The 15103-nt window shown below is 38.9% G+C and overlaps 1 protein-coding gene across 2 annotated transcripts in view; it reads left to right on the top strand.

Annotated features, from left to right (window-relative positions):
* Positions 1-15103, top strand: part of UNC5C (unc-5 netrin receptor C) — a gene marked incomplete at its 5' end in the record, with an annotated part of 395086 nt that overhangs the window by 258637 nt on the left and 121346 nt on the right. For both annotated transcript variants that reach the window (XM_082653166.1, XM_082653165.1), the window contains one exon: positions 5332-5475. In XM_082653166.1, the coding sequence (XP_082509292.1) occupies positions 5332-5475 (144 nt within the window). The remainder of the gene's footprint in view (positions 1-5331; positions 5476-15103) is intronic.

The raw sequence follows: 15103 nt of genomic DNA, 5'->3' as shown, positions 1-15103 counted from the left end.
AAATAAAACAAAACACAAATCCGCACTGGACACAGAATGCCAAACCAGAACCAAGTGACTAGAAACTATCACATAAAAGGTAATCAAGTCAATGGCCTAGGTATGAAATGCTTCCAAGCAAATCTCTTGAACCACTCAGTCCCAGCCATGTTATTCCTTGACTTTTAGGTAAATTCATCTTGATCACAAAGATAGTAAACGTAACTTTAACAGAATTATACTCATAGTAAATCAAATACACTGGTAAGTTGCAATTTCCAATTACACAAAATAATTTTAGTTAATTAGATGGACCGTTTATATATTAAATATTATATTAAAAATTCAAGGAAAACATTTCAGAGAGAAGTTGGTAAATTATGCGTTTACAGTGTCTTCTTTTCCTGATGTACTTTAAAGATTGTCAAATGACTTCATGTGGCATAAAACAATGTCTTAATTATAAAGTTCTACCTTTTGAGTTTTCATATTTTGATTATCTTAGTAAGAGTTATAAGTTGCTAAAATAACTATCAGTTTATTTATGGTATGACATCCTTTTAAACAATGATAGCATTTTGTGTGGTTAAATTTATATTAAGACATCTTGAGCTGATATGTTTCATATTTTAGATATTAGTGAAAACTAATAGGGTCAAGCTCTGGAAAAAAGCATGAAAAAGAGACCACACTAATTCAATAAAATGTAATATATTCCAGAACATCCTTCCCTGCAGCTTTGTGCATTTCCCACCAATCTGTGTACTAACTTTGAATGTACTGTAATGAGATTTGGTAGAGTCACCTCTGCAGCTCTTCTCCCAATAGAGAGAGTGCTGGAAGAAATAGAATTGCCAGGTCTGCACAACATGGTGTCTCAAAACTTCCCTTTGCGTATGAAAGATAAAGTAATTGGGAGGAATGAGAAATGCAACTCAGGTGCACATAATACTTAAGTCTAACATGAGGTGAGGATGCTTTTTAGTGAAACATACATGGGGTATTAGAAGATGCAGATTTGATGAGCATATTTAAAAAATATTTAAGATAATGCATGATTTTTGAGTATCACCTAATAAACATGATAAATGAATAGCACAAGGCTGGATGTGATATTTTATACATCTTTACATTTCTGGCACAACATAATTTTTGACATTAGTGGACTTTTAATATTTGTTGACAGCACTGCAGATTACATTTCTGGGGGAATTTGGATATTGTTTTAAATAATTATGCAACAAGATTAATCATGGATTTTTGATCACATTATAATAATCTCTAGAAAAACATTATTTGTGGTGCTTGACTTATGAAGTTAAATTTATGCTAAAGATAAGGAATAAATGCCAATTACCAGATTTTATTGCTAAATTTATGTATAGCCTCACAAAGATCCAATCAGAAGGTGGCATTTGCATCTGAATTTCTAAAATCATGTGAAACTCCCTATTAACAAGTTCGTGCTCATTATGAAACTTCTTGGTAAAGTATGCTAATTACTTTGCTGCACTCTGTCTCCCAAACCACAACGATTCCTATTATAAAAGCAAATCACTGCAAACTTCAAACAGCATGCATCCTTGAGATGCCGCTATTAAAGGAAGAACAGTGATGGGAAATCTTTGACGTTGTCAGACAGGATGGAAAATACACATTTGTATTTGAGTAAATCCTGTAGACCGAAGCATTTCCCCCCACCCTTAAATAACCTGAAACCAATTTCAAGTTCCCAAATGCTCTTCAAAGCAACCTGCTTGGAAGTAATGCTGATGGCATTTCAAATTTCAAGGCAGGTTGCTTTTTCCATCTCAAGACTTCAAGCAGATTGGAAATTGCACTTTCAAAGAAAAAGGATATTACCTACTTTTAGCCAAACCACTAGCCTCTGGTTTGATGAACAAAATGTCATAGGTAACGAACTTACCTATGGTAATGAAAAGATGATATGTAACCGAGTAACTCAGAGTCTGAATAATGCGCTAAGTCTAGAGAATTCTAAAATGTAAGTGTTTAGATAACTTCATGCTCCAGTTTTTTCTTGTTCTGGTGTTGTTGACCACACGTTGGAGTGTAAACTTTGGGCATGTGGCAGGTCCAGTGTACAGAGCTGTAATTAATCCATCTCCTCCTGGATGGGGCATCTGTGAAGCTGAAGACAAAAATCGGTGTGTGCTTGACTCCTGTGCCCATGGGGAGCCTGGGCCACACAATTTAGAACATTCATATGATGAATAATCCCTGTAGCAGGCGGGTCTGTGACTTCTTAAAAGGATTTAGACGTGTGCTCAGTAGAAACATCCATGAGCCTCTTAGGGCAAAAGGATACAGTGGCCCTCATGAAGTTCTCCTAGCATTTAATTAGGTTTCCTGTAATTGCTTTAAGTAAAAGGTGGTGGGGGGGGGGGGGCGGGCGGGGAATGAAACCTGAAGTTATCATCTTGGGACACAAAATATTTGTATGCGGTTTTACTATCCTGAGCCCGTTCGTTGCTGCTCTACATTTTGGAAAGAACCATTATAGTTCTAAGGAAATACTGCAGGTTTATCCGCCCTTTGGTGACTGCAGCAACCTTTAGAGGAAGAGTTTCGTTTCCAGTAACTGACTTTCTGCATGAACAGAGAAGGTATAAACAAGTAAAACAGACAAGAGTATTAAACACCAGAGAGTGGAGTAAAAAGAAAGGAGGCAGGAGAGGAGGGAAGGCTCTGCCCCATCTTTGCACAGATTTCTAGATATCAGAAAAATGAGAACAATTACAATGAGACAGGAAAATGAAAGGCCCAAGCAAGCACCAGGAGAAAGGAAGGAAATTAGTGTTATTTGTTAATAAGTTGGTTTTTTACTGTGGAGACTTGTTTTATTGGTTAGACATTGGCTAAAATAATATAGTAATCTTTTCATAGAAGGGTGGGGGACTGGGATATGCCAGTTACTTGAAAATTCTTTTTAAACTAATCACTCTATAAACATAAAAACGTTACTAATTTCCAAAATGTTAAAATAATACTTAATAAACTTTTGTAAATAGAGTCGCCCCATCAGGATTTTGCCATGCCTTGGGCTTATCAAACCCACTTTCCTGGGCTTCATTGCAGTTCAGGGACTCACAAGTGGACCTAAGGACTTAGTTGTTTCTGTGACTCAACTCCCGTCAGCTTGTGACAGGAAGAATTGTTTATCCTCCAGTGGGTCAGCACCTACTATCGTTGGGTGGTTGTTAATTTCCCTGAGTGCTTTTACCCGTATGAACATGTCCTAGATTTTAGGGTAAGTACTGGAATACCCCTTTTTAGGCTCTCCAGATGACACCTCTTTCATGTTACTTATACCAAGAAGTCATGATCAAACATTTTAAAATATCATAACTTTTAGGAACCAGTTAAACTTTATATCTTGTACATATCATTATACCATATATATCATATATATATTTATATATGTATATTTTAAAATTCTCATCTGATTATGTCATCTTCTTGCTTAAAACACTTGGTTCTCAGAAAGAAAGCCCAGATCCTAAATATGGTGTACAACAGTGGTTCTCAAACTGTAGCATGCATCAGAATTCTTGGAGGGCTTGTTAAAATATTGCTGGGCCGAACTCTCAATTTTTCTTGTTCACTGAGTCTGGAGTGGGGCCCAGGAATTTGCATTTTCAACAAGTTCCCAAGTGATGTTGATAAAGCTGTTTTGTGGGCCATACTTGGAGAACTGCAGGTTTACAAGAATGTATATAAAGTGGTCCCTTTCTTGTCTCTAGTTTCATCTCATGCTAGTATTCTCTGTGTCCAGTGCTCAGTTGTCTTCTCCTGGGTTCTCAGTCTCCTCCTTCCCTTTCCTACTTCTTCCCATGTGCCCTGTCCATCTCCCCATAGGATTTAATCAACCGAAATCATGCTGGAGCCTTTTATGTATCCTCCTCCCCAAAATAAAAGTTCATTGAGGGCAATGACTATTTTACTCATCAGGGTTTCACAAGTACCTAGTGCAATATGTTCTACATAAGTGATACTCAGTAGATATTTGGTGAATGAATGAATGAATAAACATTACAGAGTAATACATTTAACTTTTCTTACTGTGCTCATGCTTGACCCAGAGCAAATTCTCCTACTCCCTAAATGGTGCCCCTGCCAGTTCTCTCAATAGACACTCCATGCTGGAAGTATGTGCAAGAGAACTGGCAGTTGCCCACATATATTGTTCAGATAATCCTTCTTGCTCGTGCAAAGAGGCATACTGCAGGATGAATACCCCTAAAATGATAATCCCAGATTCTTAGTTCAATTTTTGTTATTTTAGGATTACATAATACTGTGAAATAAATTCCAGTTATTTGAGCATTTTAACTAGAAGCCACTTTATTTTTAACAGGATTTTGGTTACATTGTTATTATAGAGAAACACTTGGCTTTCAAAATATTACTCATGAAAACCTTAAAGTCATACATTCTTTGGATAGAACAGCAGAGGTTTGTTAACTAAGGCTAGTATTTCTTTTAAGAAAAACAATGTACCTTAATAATAAACAAAGCTGGGCTTCCCTGGTGGCTCAGTGGTTGAGAGTCCACCTGCCGATGCAGGGGACACGGGTTCGTGCCCCGGTCCGGGAAGATCCCACATGCCGCGGAGCGGCTGGGCCCATGAGCCATGGCTGCTGAGCCTGCGCGTCCGGAGCCTGTGCTCCGTAGCGGGAGAGGCCACAACAGTGAGAGGCCCGCGTATCGCGTACCGCAAAAAAAAAATAAATAAATAAACAAAGATGTTTAAAATGACTTAGTTTTAAAAAACCACCACATATTTATAAAGGACTAGGTCATATAATAAAAACTGATACACATATTTGTGCATATAAATATATATATATTGACGATTTATATACTTATGATTATAGTTTTTTGGTCATTCTCTCTCATTTCATGTAAAGAATTAGGTAGACTTAGTTATTGTAAAGCTATGTACAGCATATGGGTATCTTACTCACAACCTGTATAATTAAGATAGAATCCTTAGAAGATGTTAAATTCAAGTTACTGTTTCAATACACAGAGGAAGATACCTTGGTGGAGGGTGAATGTTATGCTATAACGGGAAAGGTGTAATTCTGTGGAGTGATAGACCAAGTCCACTTTCATTATCTGGTGAATCCAGAGATTTGAAATAGCAAATAAGAGAATGAAAAAAGTGTGGACAAGTAACTGGATCCAGAGGAAAATCAGAGGAGATAAGAGGCAATATCTAGGACGTTGGTCTATGGCATCAAGAAGGATCACTGGAGGAAAAATATATGTATGGTGTTTTGTTAATACAAGTCTTCTCCTGACTTAAATCTTCCTTTGCCTTGGCAGGTCTCATTGTCCGGGAAGTAAGCATTGAGATTTCACGCCAGCAAGTGGAAGAACTCTTTGGGCCTGAAGATTACTGGTGCCAGTGTGTAGCCTGGAGCTCGGCGGGTACCACCAAGAGCCGGAAGGCCTACGTGCGCATTGCATGTGAGTCACAGTGCAGGGGCACCGTGGATCCCAGAAACTGATGGAAAATGGGAAAATTTAGACCATAAGTGCTCTAGTGTCAAAGAACCCTGGTTAAAAATTGCTCCCAGATTTCTGAATTTGAGCTACACTTTCCCTTTAAGTCACCAGACTATCATTTTATTTTGTTTCAAGCACTGAGTAATTTTCCTTTATGGGTGTGAAAGAATTCGTGCTACTTTCAAAAGATTGAATTTTCTTTTTTAATCTGGGAGTAATTAGGCTATGGGAAAACCAACTATACTCCTTTAATGAGTTTATTCTGCCAATCTGTTAGGACAGTGTTGACTAGTTTTGCTCTTAGAAATAGAAATTACCCAGACAGTTTCTCTGTTTATTTTAGAACTGTTCTAGTGCATCAGAATACACCACTATTTTCCAAACTGTGCTAATTTCTAGAGTATTTGTGTTGAAGGAGAGGTTAAAAGATGCCTTACACACAAAAAGAGTGTTCCATAATCAATAAACGTGGGGAATACCTTTTTTTTGGACAAAGTTAAAGAGGTTTCTTCATTGCAAAACTTTCCAGCTTCCTTAATATGCTAATGTGCATATTATCCCCAAGGAGGAGATGTAGTCTGCAGCTCTTTCTGCAGACCCTTTTCTCAACAAGTACTATTCACACCTTGAGCGGCATGAATGCTGCTTTAATCTGTCTTTAGGTTCCATACTGAGAAATTTTCTCAAGTATGAGACCACTGAAACCCATGTAAATTTTATTACCTGAATTCCTTTGCATGTCTATATTTTACTAAATTTCAATTTGCATTGATGTCAATTGTCACTTACCTGTAATATGTCACTAAGTCCCAACAATTTTGTCTCTGATGCTTCCCCCAATTCTGTTCTCGCCTCTTCCTTCCCTTCTGCTTGATCTAGATCCCAACCGTTGCAAACACTTCCCGGTTAGTCTCCATGGCTCGAGTCTTTTCCCTTTTCTAATCCTTCCTCCATATTACCACAAATGCAAGATTTCAGAAGATTCCTAAAACTCAGGTCTCATCTCAGCTCACCTCCATCTCTGCTAAATTTTTATAGTGGCTTGTGAGATAAAGTCAAAATTTCTAACAATGGTATATATCACTGTATTAGTTTGCTAGGGCTGCCATAACAAAATTCCACCGACTGGTGGCTTAAACAACAGAAATTTATTTTCTCACAGTTCTGGAAGCTAGAAGTCCAAGATCAAGGTGCTGGAAGTATTGGCTTCTTCTGAGGCCTCTCTCCTTGGCTTGTACATCGTCATCTTCTCCATGTCTTCATACTGTCTTCCTTCTGTAACTGTCCACATCCAAATCTCTCTTCTCATAAGGATGCCAGTCATATTGTTTAAGGCTACCAGTATGGCCTTAATGGCCTCATTTTAACGTAATCACCTCTTTAAAGGCCATATCTCCAAATAAAGTCGCATTCTGAGGTACTAAGGGCTAGGATTTCAACATGTGAATTTTGGCAGGGGGTACACATTTCAGCCCATAACAACCATATTTCATTGTTTACATAAGGTAACCTAAATTTCCAGCTCTGACATTCCAGCTCTGACATTTCCAGAATGTCTCCAATCGAGTCACACTAGATTAGAAATACTTCCATTTCTATACTTTCCAGCTATTGTTCATACTGAAAGGTTTCACCTTTCTCTTACTTCCTTTCATTATTTGTAAAAACTTATTTATTCAATGAATATTTAGTAAGCATTTACTCTGTTCTTGGGACAATTGTAGGTATTGGGTATGGAGCCAAAATCAAAACATATAACGATCCCTGCCCTCAGGAGGCTTATGTCTGGTGAGCAAGGGCACACTCTATATGAAATAAATAATCAGAGACAGAGCAGATGTTAAGTGCTATGAAGAAAGATAAGTCGGAAAAGGGGGTATGTTGTGCTGGGGAGGGTGGTCAGGGAAGGCCTCCAGAAGAAGTTGACAGTTGAAGAAACCTGAAAGAAGGGAGAGAGGAAGTCAGGCAGAGGGGACAGCAAGTGGCATAAGTACAGATGCCCTGAGGCAGGAATGTGCTGGCGGGTACCAAGAATATCGAATTAGCCAGAGTGGCTGGAAGAGAGTGAGCAAAAGTAGACCCCTGGGTGAGCTGAGAAAGGTATGGACAGGAGGGCAGTGTGGAGATGGCCTAGGCCCTGTGGGTGTAACATCTGTGGTCCACAGTATGAAATGAGAACTTTGGAATGTTTTCAGCAGAGGAATTCATGACACGACTTCCATTTTAGCAGAACACCTGACTGCTGTGTTGAGAATAGACCATGAGAAGCAAGAGTAGAAGCAGGGAGACCAGTTACGAGGCTGTGGATGTGGGAGATGTTAGGATACATAGATTAGAAGCTGTGGAGCAGTGAAACCTGGATTCTAGATATATTTAAAGGCAGAGGTAGTAGCTTTTTTTGAGAGGTTAGATGTGGGATGTGAGAGAAAGAAAGGAGAGAATGATTCGAAAGGCCTGAGCCTGTTGAAGGATTTCTTTCAGTTGTCCTTAGTGAAGTCATTCCTGCCTCATCAGTTTCCAGAATGATAGGTGTTCCTTTCTCAAACCTTTCAGAGCAGTTCATGCATCCTCTTAATACAGGCTTGTCTCCTTTGAATTATATTCAATTGTCGTAATGTCTGTGTTTCATGCCAGCGAGTGCTCTGAGATCAGTTTTGCTTAATTCAGGTTTGCTTAACTGTACATCTTCAGTGCTTAGCACAATGCCTAGAATATCAAAGATGTTTAATAAATTTTGTTGTATTAAAACCATTAAAAAGGGCTTCCCTGGTGGCTCAGTGATTGAGAGCCCACCTGCCAATGCAGGGGACGTAGGTTCGAGCCCTGGTCCGGGAAGATCCTACACACCGCGGAGCAGCTGGGTACGTGTGCCACAGCTGCTGAGCCTGCGCTCTGGAGTCTGCGAGCCACAACTACTGAGCCCATGTGCCACAACTACGGAAGCCCGTGTGCCTAGAACCCGTGCTCCGCAACAAGGGAAGCCACCGCAATGAGAGGCCCGCGCACCACAACTAAGAGTGGCCCGCGCTGCTGCAACTAGAGAAAGCCCACGAGCAGCAATGAAGACCCAGTGCAGCCAAAAATAAATAAATAAAATAAATTTATTTTAAAAAACCACAAAAAACATTATAAAGACTTGCTCTATATTAATCATTCCTCTCTGAGCATGTCTAAAGGGATTTTTCTCTTTGTCTTATGTGGATTCTCCATGAAATAGACTCTGAGATGGAGACACGCACGCGGGCAATGTATTAGTGAGGGCTCTCCGGAAAAACGTCTGTGGAGGAATAGAAATGGGCAGAGGGAGAAATTGAACTGCCGTACAGGTACAACAAAAGATGACCCCATAGGGACCTCCGGAGCTAGGGCGGCCCTTCAGAGTTGTCCCACCTTGAGGCACAGGAGGTGAGCAGACTGTTCTCCCCAACGTTGACTAGTCAATGGATGTGGGCCCATCCATTTCTCCTCACCGTCACCAACTTGTATGACCTAGGTCAAGTCAGCTCTTCTCAACTGAGGGCAAGTCCAGGAGGGAGAGGCTGGGAGCCTTCACCTGCAACACTCGCAACAGGTGGGATCAGTCCTGAAAACGTATGTAATCCACTACAATTGTCTACCACGAATCTTGAAGATTTTATGTTATTAATTTTATTTTGTGTTTTATGTTATGAAAGTATCTTGAACATACTTTCAAACATTTTAAAAAGAAACAAAAAACATACTGTTTCGGTCAGATAATTAAATGAATTCAAAATTAGCTTCTAGTTATAATCAAAAGAGGCACAATGATATAAAACTATATCTTGCATTACTATGTGGTCATTATTATCAAGTATAATGAATATTTAAAATTGCCAATCTAATATTTAAAATTGCCAATCTACACTCTATACTAAATTGGCTTGCCTAAAAGCTGAAGTTTAAGGGCTTCATAGTTACAAATGATGACTCTTGTGTGGTGCCAATTTTATATATGTATACATAAACAATATATAGTATTTAATAAAATAGCATATATAATATTATCTTTATATAACCCTATTCACCACATTAAAAATGAAAAACATATGAGAACCTCATCTTCCTTTGCAACATATTACATAAACTTTGCTATTTACTTCACAGTTTTTATACGTAGTTTGACATTTTCAAATAATAAGACAAACTTTTCTTCTAGTAAGACATTAATTTGCCCACAGCACGTTTTCGTCTTCATGTATTAAGACTGAAGAGAAGTTTGCTTGTACTTCCATAAGTAACTGAACTCATATGTGTGTGGCCAAGGAATAACATCCAATATATAAAGATTTACTCACATAGATTTACATCATGATGAAAAAAAAGTTAAATTTCAAATTCTCTCTGTCAGGGCTGATCCCTATCAAGTGAGTCCTTGCTAACGTTGCAGGAAGGTTGCATATTTTCTGTTTTGCTCTGTTTCAAATGAGCTGTGGTGCTTTGCTCAGTAATATCTGACCGATGGCTGTCACATCAACTGCAATTGAAGTTTAAATTTTTCTCAGGTAAAGGTAACCATGACACTAAAGTTAAATAAGTGCAATTACCTCTCACCTAATTCGATCTATACTCATTATGTGTTCTGTGGAGGGGCCCATAGTTCTTTCATGAAAAAGCTCTATTTTCAGAAGTTTATAAAGCAGAAATGAATATTAGCTGTTCACTCATTTATTTTTTCTTATATTTTATACATTCAAACTACATAAAATACAAAAATAAGTTTGTGAGACAATCCGGGCAGAGGGAAAACAGGAAACGGGAAAAAGTTAGGATTCGGCCAGGTATGAGCTGAGAACATGATATGCCTGCTCTAGAACCGAACACATCTAGCAGAGGGCGGTGTGAGGTGTCCTTAGTGGGTGCTGCAGCTTCCACTGCAGAGAGAGGAGTTCCTTCTGAGGGGACTCAAGTGGACACTCTAATGACTGTCCAAAGTAGAACCCTTATGGTGACGCAGCCGCTTGTTTCATTGGGTTGTTTCTTCCAATGTCCCTTGTTATAGGCCAATGGGAGAATTCTGAGTGTTAAGGTAGGAAAATGTAATTCAGGCAAAATGTCAGCAAACACTGTCTTTCTTCAGGAAATGTCTTGGCTGCTATTTCTGCTGTTGGTTGTGATTGTTGATGATGTTGTTCATGGTTGCTTTTGTCGGGGGATGGTGGGTATAATGTGAAAAGAGTAGCAGGCTGGAGTAGTTAGAGCACACATTTGGGGCCAGGTTGACTTATGTATTCACACCCTGGTTCCATCACTTACTAGTGTGACCTTCGTCAAGCGACTTAACCCCTCTGAGACTTAGTTCCATCAACCATGAAATGAAAATGATAGGGTTATTTTAAGATTAAACTAGAATAAAGTTGTAAAGCCTATGGCATAGTGCCACACACAAAGCAAATGCTCAGTGTATGATAATAATGTTCATAACCACAGAGATAATGAGTCATACAACTTTATTTGTGCATTTTGAAACTTATCAATGCTAAGTTAACTTTAAAAACTAAAACGTTTTTCCTTCTTTCACCACTTCCTGTACCAGGCCTGGGCTGTCAGTCCTAGAGGTTGAAGTTCTCTGCCGATTCAAGTATAATTATACTGTAATTTTGTCCCTAAGCCTGAGGCCAGAGGAGCCCTGTATACGGTCACCCTTCTCCTCAATTCAGTAGTTACAATGGATTTATGTGCACGGACAATCCGTCTTCCTGGGAATGTCAGGATAGTTCCTGAGGAGTTTCTCGTTCTTATGTGTGCAAAGTCCACTGACTACAGATTGGAATAGGATGGTTTCTGGGAGGAATTAAGGAGGATCAGAGTGGCCCTCTCTGCCCTCCTCTCATAGCTCACTCATCCTTTTCCCTGAGATCGGAGCCACCTTGTGAGCCATGTGTAGGTTTGGACCAAGCCATGTTTACATCTTTGAGTCTGTAGTGTCTAGCATGCTGTCCAGAACAACAGTGTACGAGGAAATACAATGCCAGCCACACGTTATTTCAACTTTTCTAGGAGCCACTCTTTAAAAAGTAAAAAGAAGGCTTCCCTGGTGGCACAGTAGTTGAGAGTCCACCTGCCGATTGCAGGGGACATGGGTTTGTGCCCCGGTCTGGGAGGTTCCCACGTGCCGCGGAGCGGCTGGGCCCGTGAGCCATGGCCGCTGAGCCTGCGCGTCCGGAGCCTGTGCTCCGCAACGGGAGAGGCCACAGCAGTGAGAGGCCCGCGTACCGCAAAAAAAAAAAAAAAAAAAAAAAGTAAAAAGAAAGAAGCAGAATTAAACTATCATTTCAATAAAATAACCAATGTAATAATCTTTTTTCATATTAATCTTTGCGATCTGGTGAGATCTACAGTACTTCTCAGTTGAGACTAGCCACGTGTCAACTGCTCCATAGCCACGTGTGGCTCATATTGGACAGATGGGCTATAGAATAATAATAATAGATACACTGTTTCAATCACTTTTTCACCTCACATAGTTACCGTGTGTGTGTGTGTGTGTGTGTGTGTGTGGTGAAAACACTTAGGCTCTACTCTCTTAGCAAATTTTAACTATGCAATACAGTATGATTAACTATAATAACCACGCTGCACAAAAATATCCCCAGAACTTATTCATCTTGTACCTGAAAGTTGGTACCCTTTGACCAACACTTACATGAATTAGCTCATTCAGTACTTGCAACAATTCTGTGTGACAGGTGTTATTATCCTCATTTTACAAATGAGGAAATGTAGGACAAAGGGAGATTAAAAAGCTGCCTGAGTTCAAAGCTCATATGTGGAGAAGTAGATCAGACCAGCAAAGGAGTCCATGCTTTTAACCAACACACTGGATACAAATAAGAGAGGAGGTGACCATGATTTTGTGTCTGGTGGCAGTTCACAAAAATATCTTATTTTCCACATGTGTAATGATATAGGCTCACTATTATTTACCATGCAGAAGTGAAAGAAGGCCTTGGGTTCCTGCCTCTCTCCTGTTGCTTGGTCTGCTCCAACTATACCAGTTTGTTTTTAGAATGTTTAATACACTCATTCCAGATACAGGCTATTTGCAATAACGCTTCCCTCCCACCTGGAACATTCTTCCCCAACACCAGTGGCTCACCTCCTTCAGATTTCATTCAGATTTCTGCTGAGATGTCAGCTCTTCAGACGGATTAACCCTGGCCAATTTACCTAACACCCACTGTCGCCAACTCTGTCACTCTTCTTACCCCAAGCCTGCTTTATTTTTCTTGAGAGCATTTCTCTTCGTCATTATTCATGATCTTTTAGGCTGACTAGCTCCACCACTGGAATATAAGCTTCACTAGAGTAGGCACTTTATTTTCTTCATCATTATATCCCCAGTGCCTAAAAACAGTGCCTTGGATGTGGCTGGTACTAAATAACTGAAGACGTAAGTCAATGGAATGAAACTGAATTAAATTGTAAGCATATGATAAGGCAAAGTGACGCTGCTATTTCATGCCAATGATTTGTTGTTTCAGTAAAAATGTTGTATCACCCAAGGAATTTGAGGACATCAGATAGACTGAACTGATTGCCCCTGTGCTCCCCCTACTTCAAATTCCCATTGCACTTTTGTCTTATTTATTTTCTCCATAGCGCTTATCAACTTCGAACCTACTATATACTTATTTATTATGTTCATGACTAGTGGTCTATTTCCGCCAGCCCCTTAGAAAGTAAGATCCATGTGGGCAAAAATTTTTGTTTGGTTTGTTCCTCATGAATTCAGAATGCCTACAGTGATGCCTGACACTGTGTAGGAACTCAATAAATATCTTAAAGGAATGGATGAACTAATATTTCTATAGTAGGGGTAGTAGTATCTCCAGTTAAATATATACGTGATCTTGTCGATTATTGTGTTAGTTTGTATATACAGAGGTCATTATTTGTGGCCTTGTATGTTACTTTTCCATTTCCTACCTGCCTACTCTACTTGACATAATCAAAATTAAAAGTACAGTTTAACCAAATAATGCAGGTGTTCTGCATTAACCAGGTGTTCTGCAAGACTTAGGTTATACCATGAGAGGATCTGGCAGCCTAACACCAATGTCTTGGTAGAGCTCAGCAAGCTTGCCACCACACCAGAATAAATGGACCGTTTACCAACGTGCACTTCTGAGCTGTGGTTTGATCCCCTGTATGACCATTTAAGTCCCCAGTAAACCCACTGTCAGTTACAGGGGCCAGTTTTTGAATTAGATGAGATTAATTTCACGATTTAGACACTTTTAGATAATGAGACAAAATTTTTAACAATAAATGTCTCCTTGTTTCATATAAATCTCAACCGTTATGTTAATTAGTCCATCATGTGGTTCCTATTTCAAAATTAAAAAGCATAGCACATACCTGATTGCATCAGTCTGTATTTTTCCAGACTTATTTGCTTTTGTGTTTAGACAGAAGTTCTCAAGATTCATAGAGGCCCCACAAATCCATAGGCATTTATAGCTCATATTCGTTTTGAGAGGTAGACATCTAATTGATAAAATACTGTCTCATAAGTTATAGTTTGGGAAAAATCATCCATCTATGTGCTATAGGAAGGGCTGGTAACCCACTGGACTAAAATATGTCATTAAAGTAATGTTTTATGCTGTATAAAATGGGAAGTTTATGGCTAAACTACTTTTTTGCAAAAAAGCTTGTCTGCAATCATTGTGTTCTTTTTCTGTACTCTGAGAAAAGAGCCTTAACTTTTTGATATATCGGGTTCTCATCCATAAAGTTGGCATGTTTCTTATTATTTACCCCTAAGACATACCTTAAAAAATATTGTGAGGACATATAATCATTTTTTTTCTGAAAATAAAGATGCAGTGTGAATAGAAGAGTAGCTTATATGGGTTTTTATTTTTCTTCCTCTTCTCTGTAATGGATGTCTTTGGAGTTCTAGCTGTAAAATATTTATTTTTTTAAAAACCCTTTAGCAAAACTATCTGAATACAATATATTTGTCCTATAAATGCCCCAAAGCCAAGAAATGAAGAAGAATAGCTGAAATTGTACTTCCCTTTGCAGGGACTTTGCTTACTCAGGATTTCTGTTTAAATGACCCGGTGCAGTAAGGGATAGCCATGCCTTGGCAAAACTAAAGACATTGCCAGATAATCTTTCTGCCGATTTGCTCAAATTATTCTAACCTCTGTCCCTGCCCATAACTATGATATTATGAAAGTGTTTGTGGTAAATTCATAAGATTGGTCAAAAACATTAGTTTTTTAAAACGTAAAAAGAGGTTGCAAAACAATAATAGGAACAAAATAAAAATCTTTCATCTTCATTCTTTTGTCTTTAAAAAACCCTGTGTCCTAGTAACCAACATTTATGGCATGCTTACTGTATGCCTAATTCTATAAGCCCCTGTGCATGTTAACTTTTGTGATGCCTCCAACAATCCTTTGGGTAGGATCTGTTATTATCCTTATTTTGCAAATAACGAAACAGAAGCATGGAAACGAAATACTAGATAACTTACCCTAGTCACTTGTTTAGGAAATGGTAAATCTGAGTTTTAAACTTTCCTTTTTACAGTCCAATTCATTGTACAGGTTTGCAG

This window comes from Grampus griseus (genome assembly GCF_964374135.1).
Source record: "Grampus griseus genome assembly, chromosome: 4".
NCBI lineage: Eukaryota > Metazoa > Chordata > Mammalia > Artiodactyla > Delphinidae > Grampus > Grampus griseus.
This window is presented reverse-complemented; position numbering and strand designations above follow the sequence as displayed.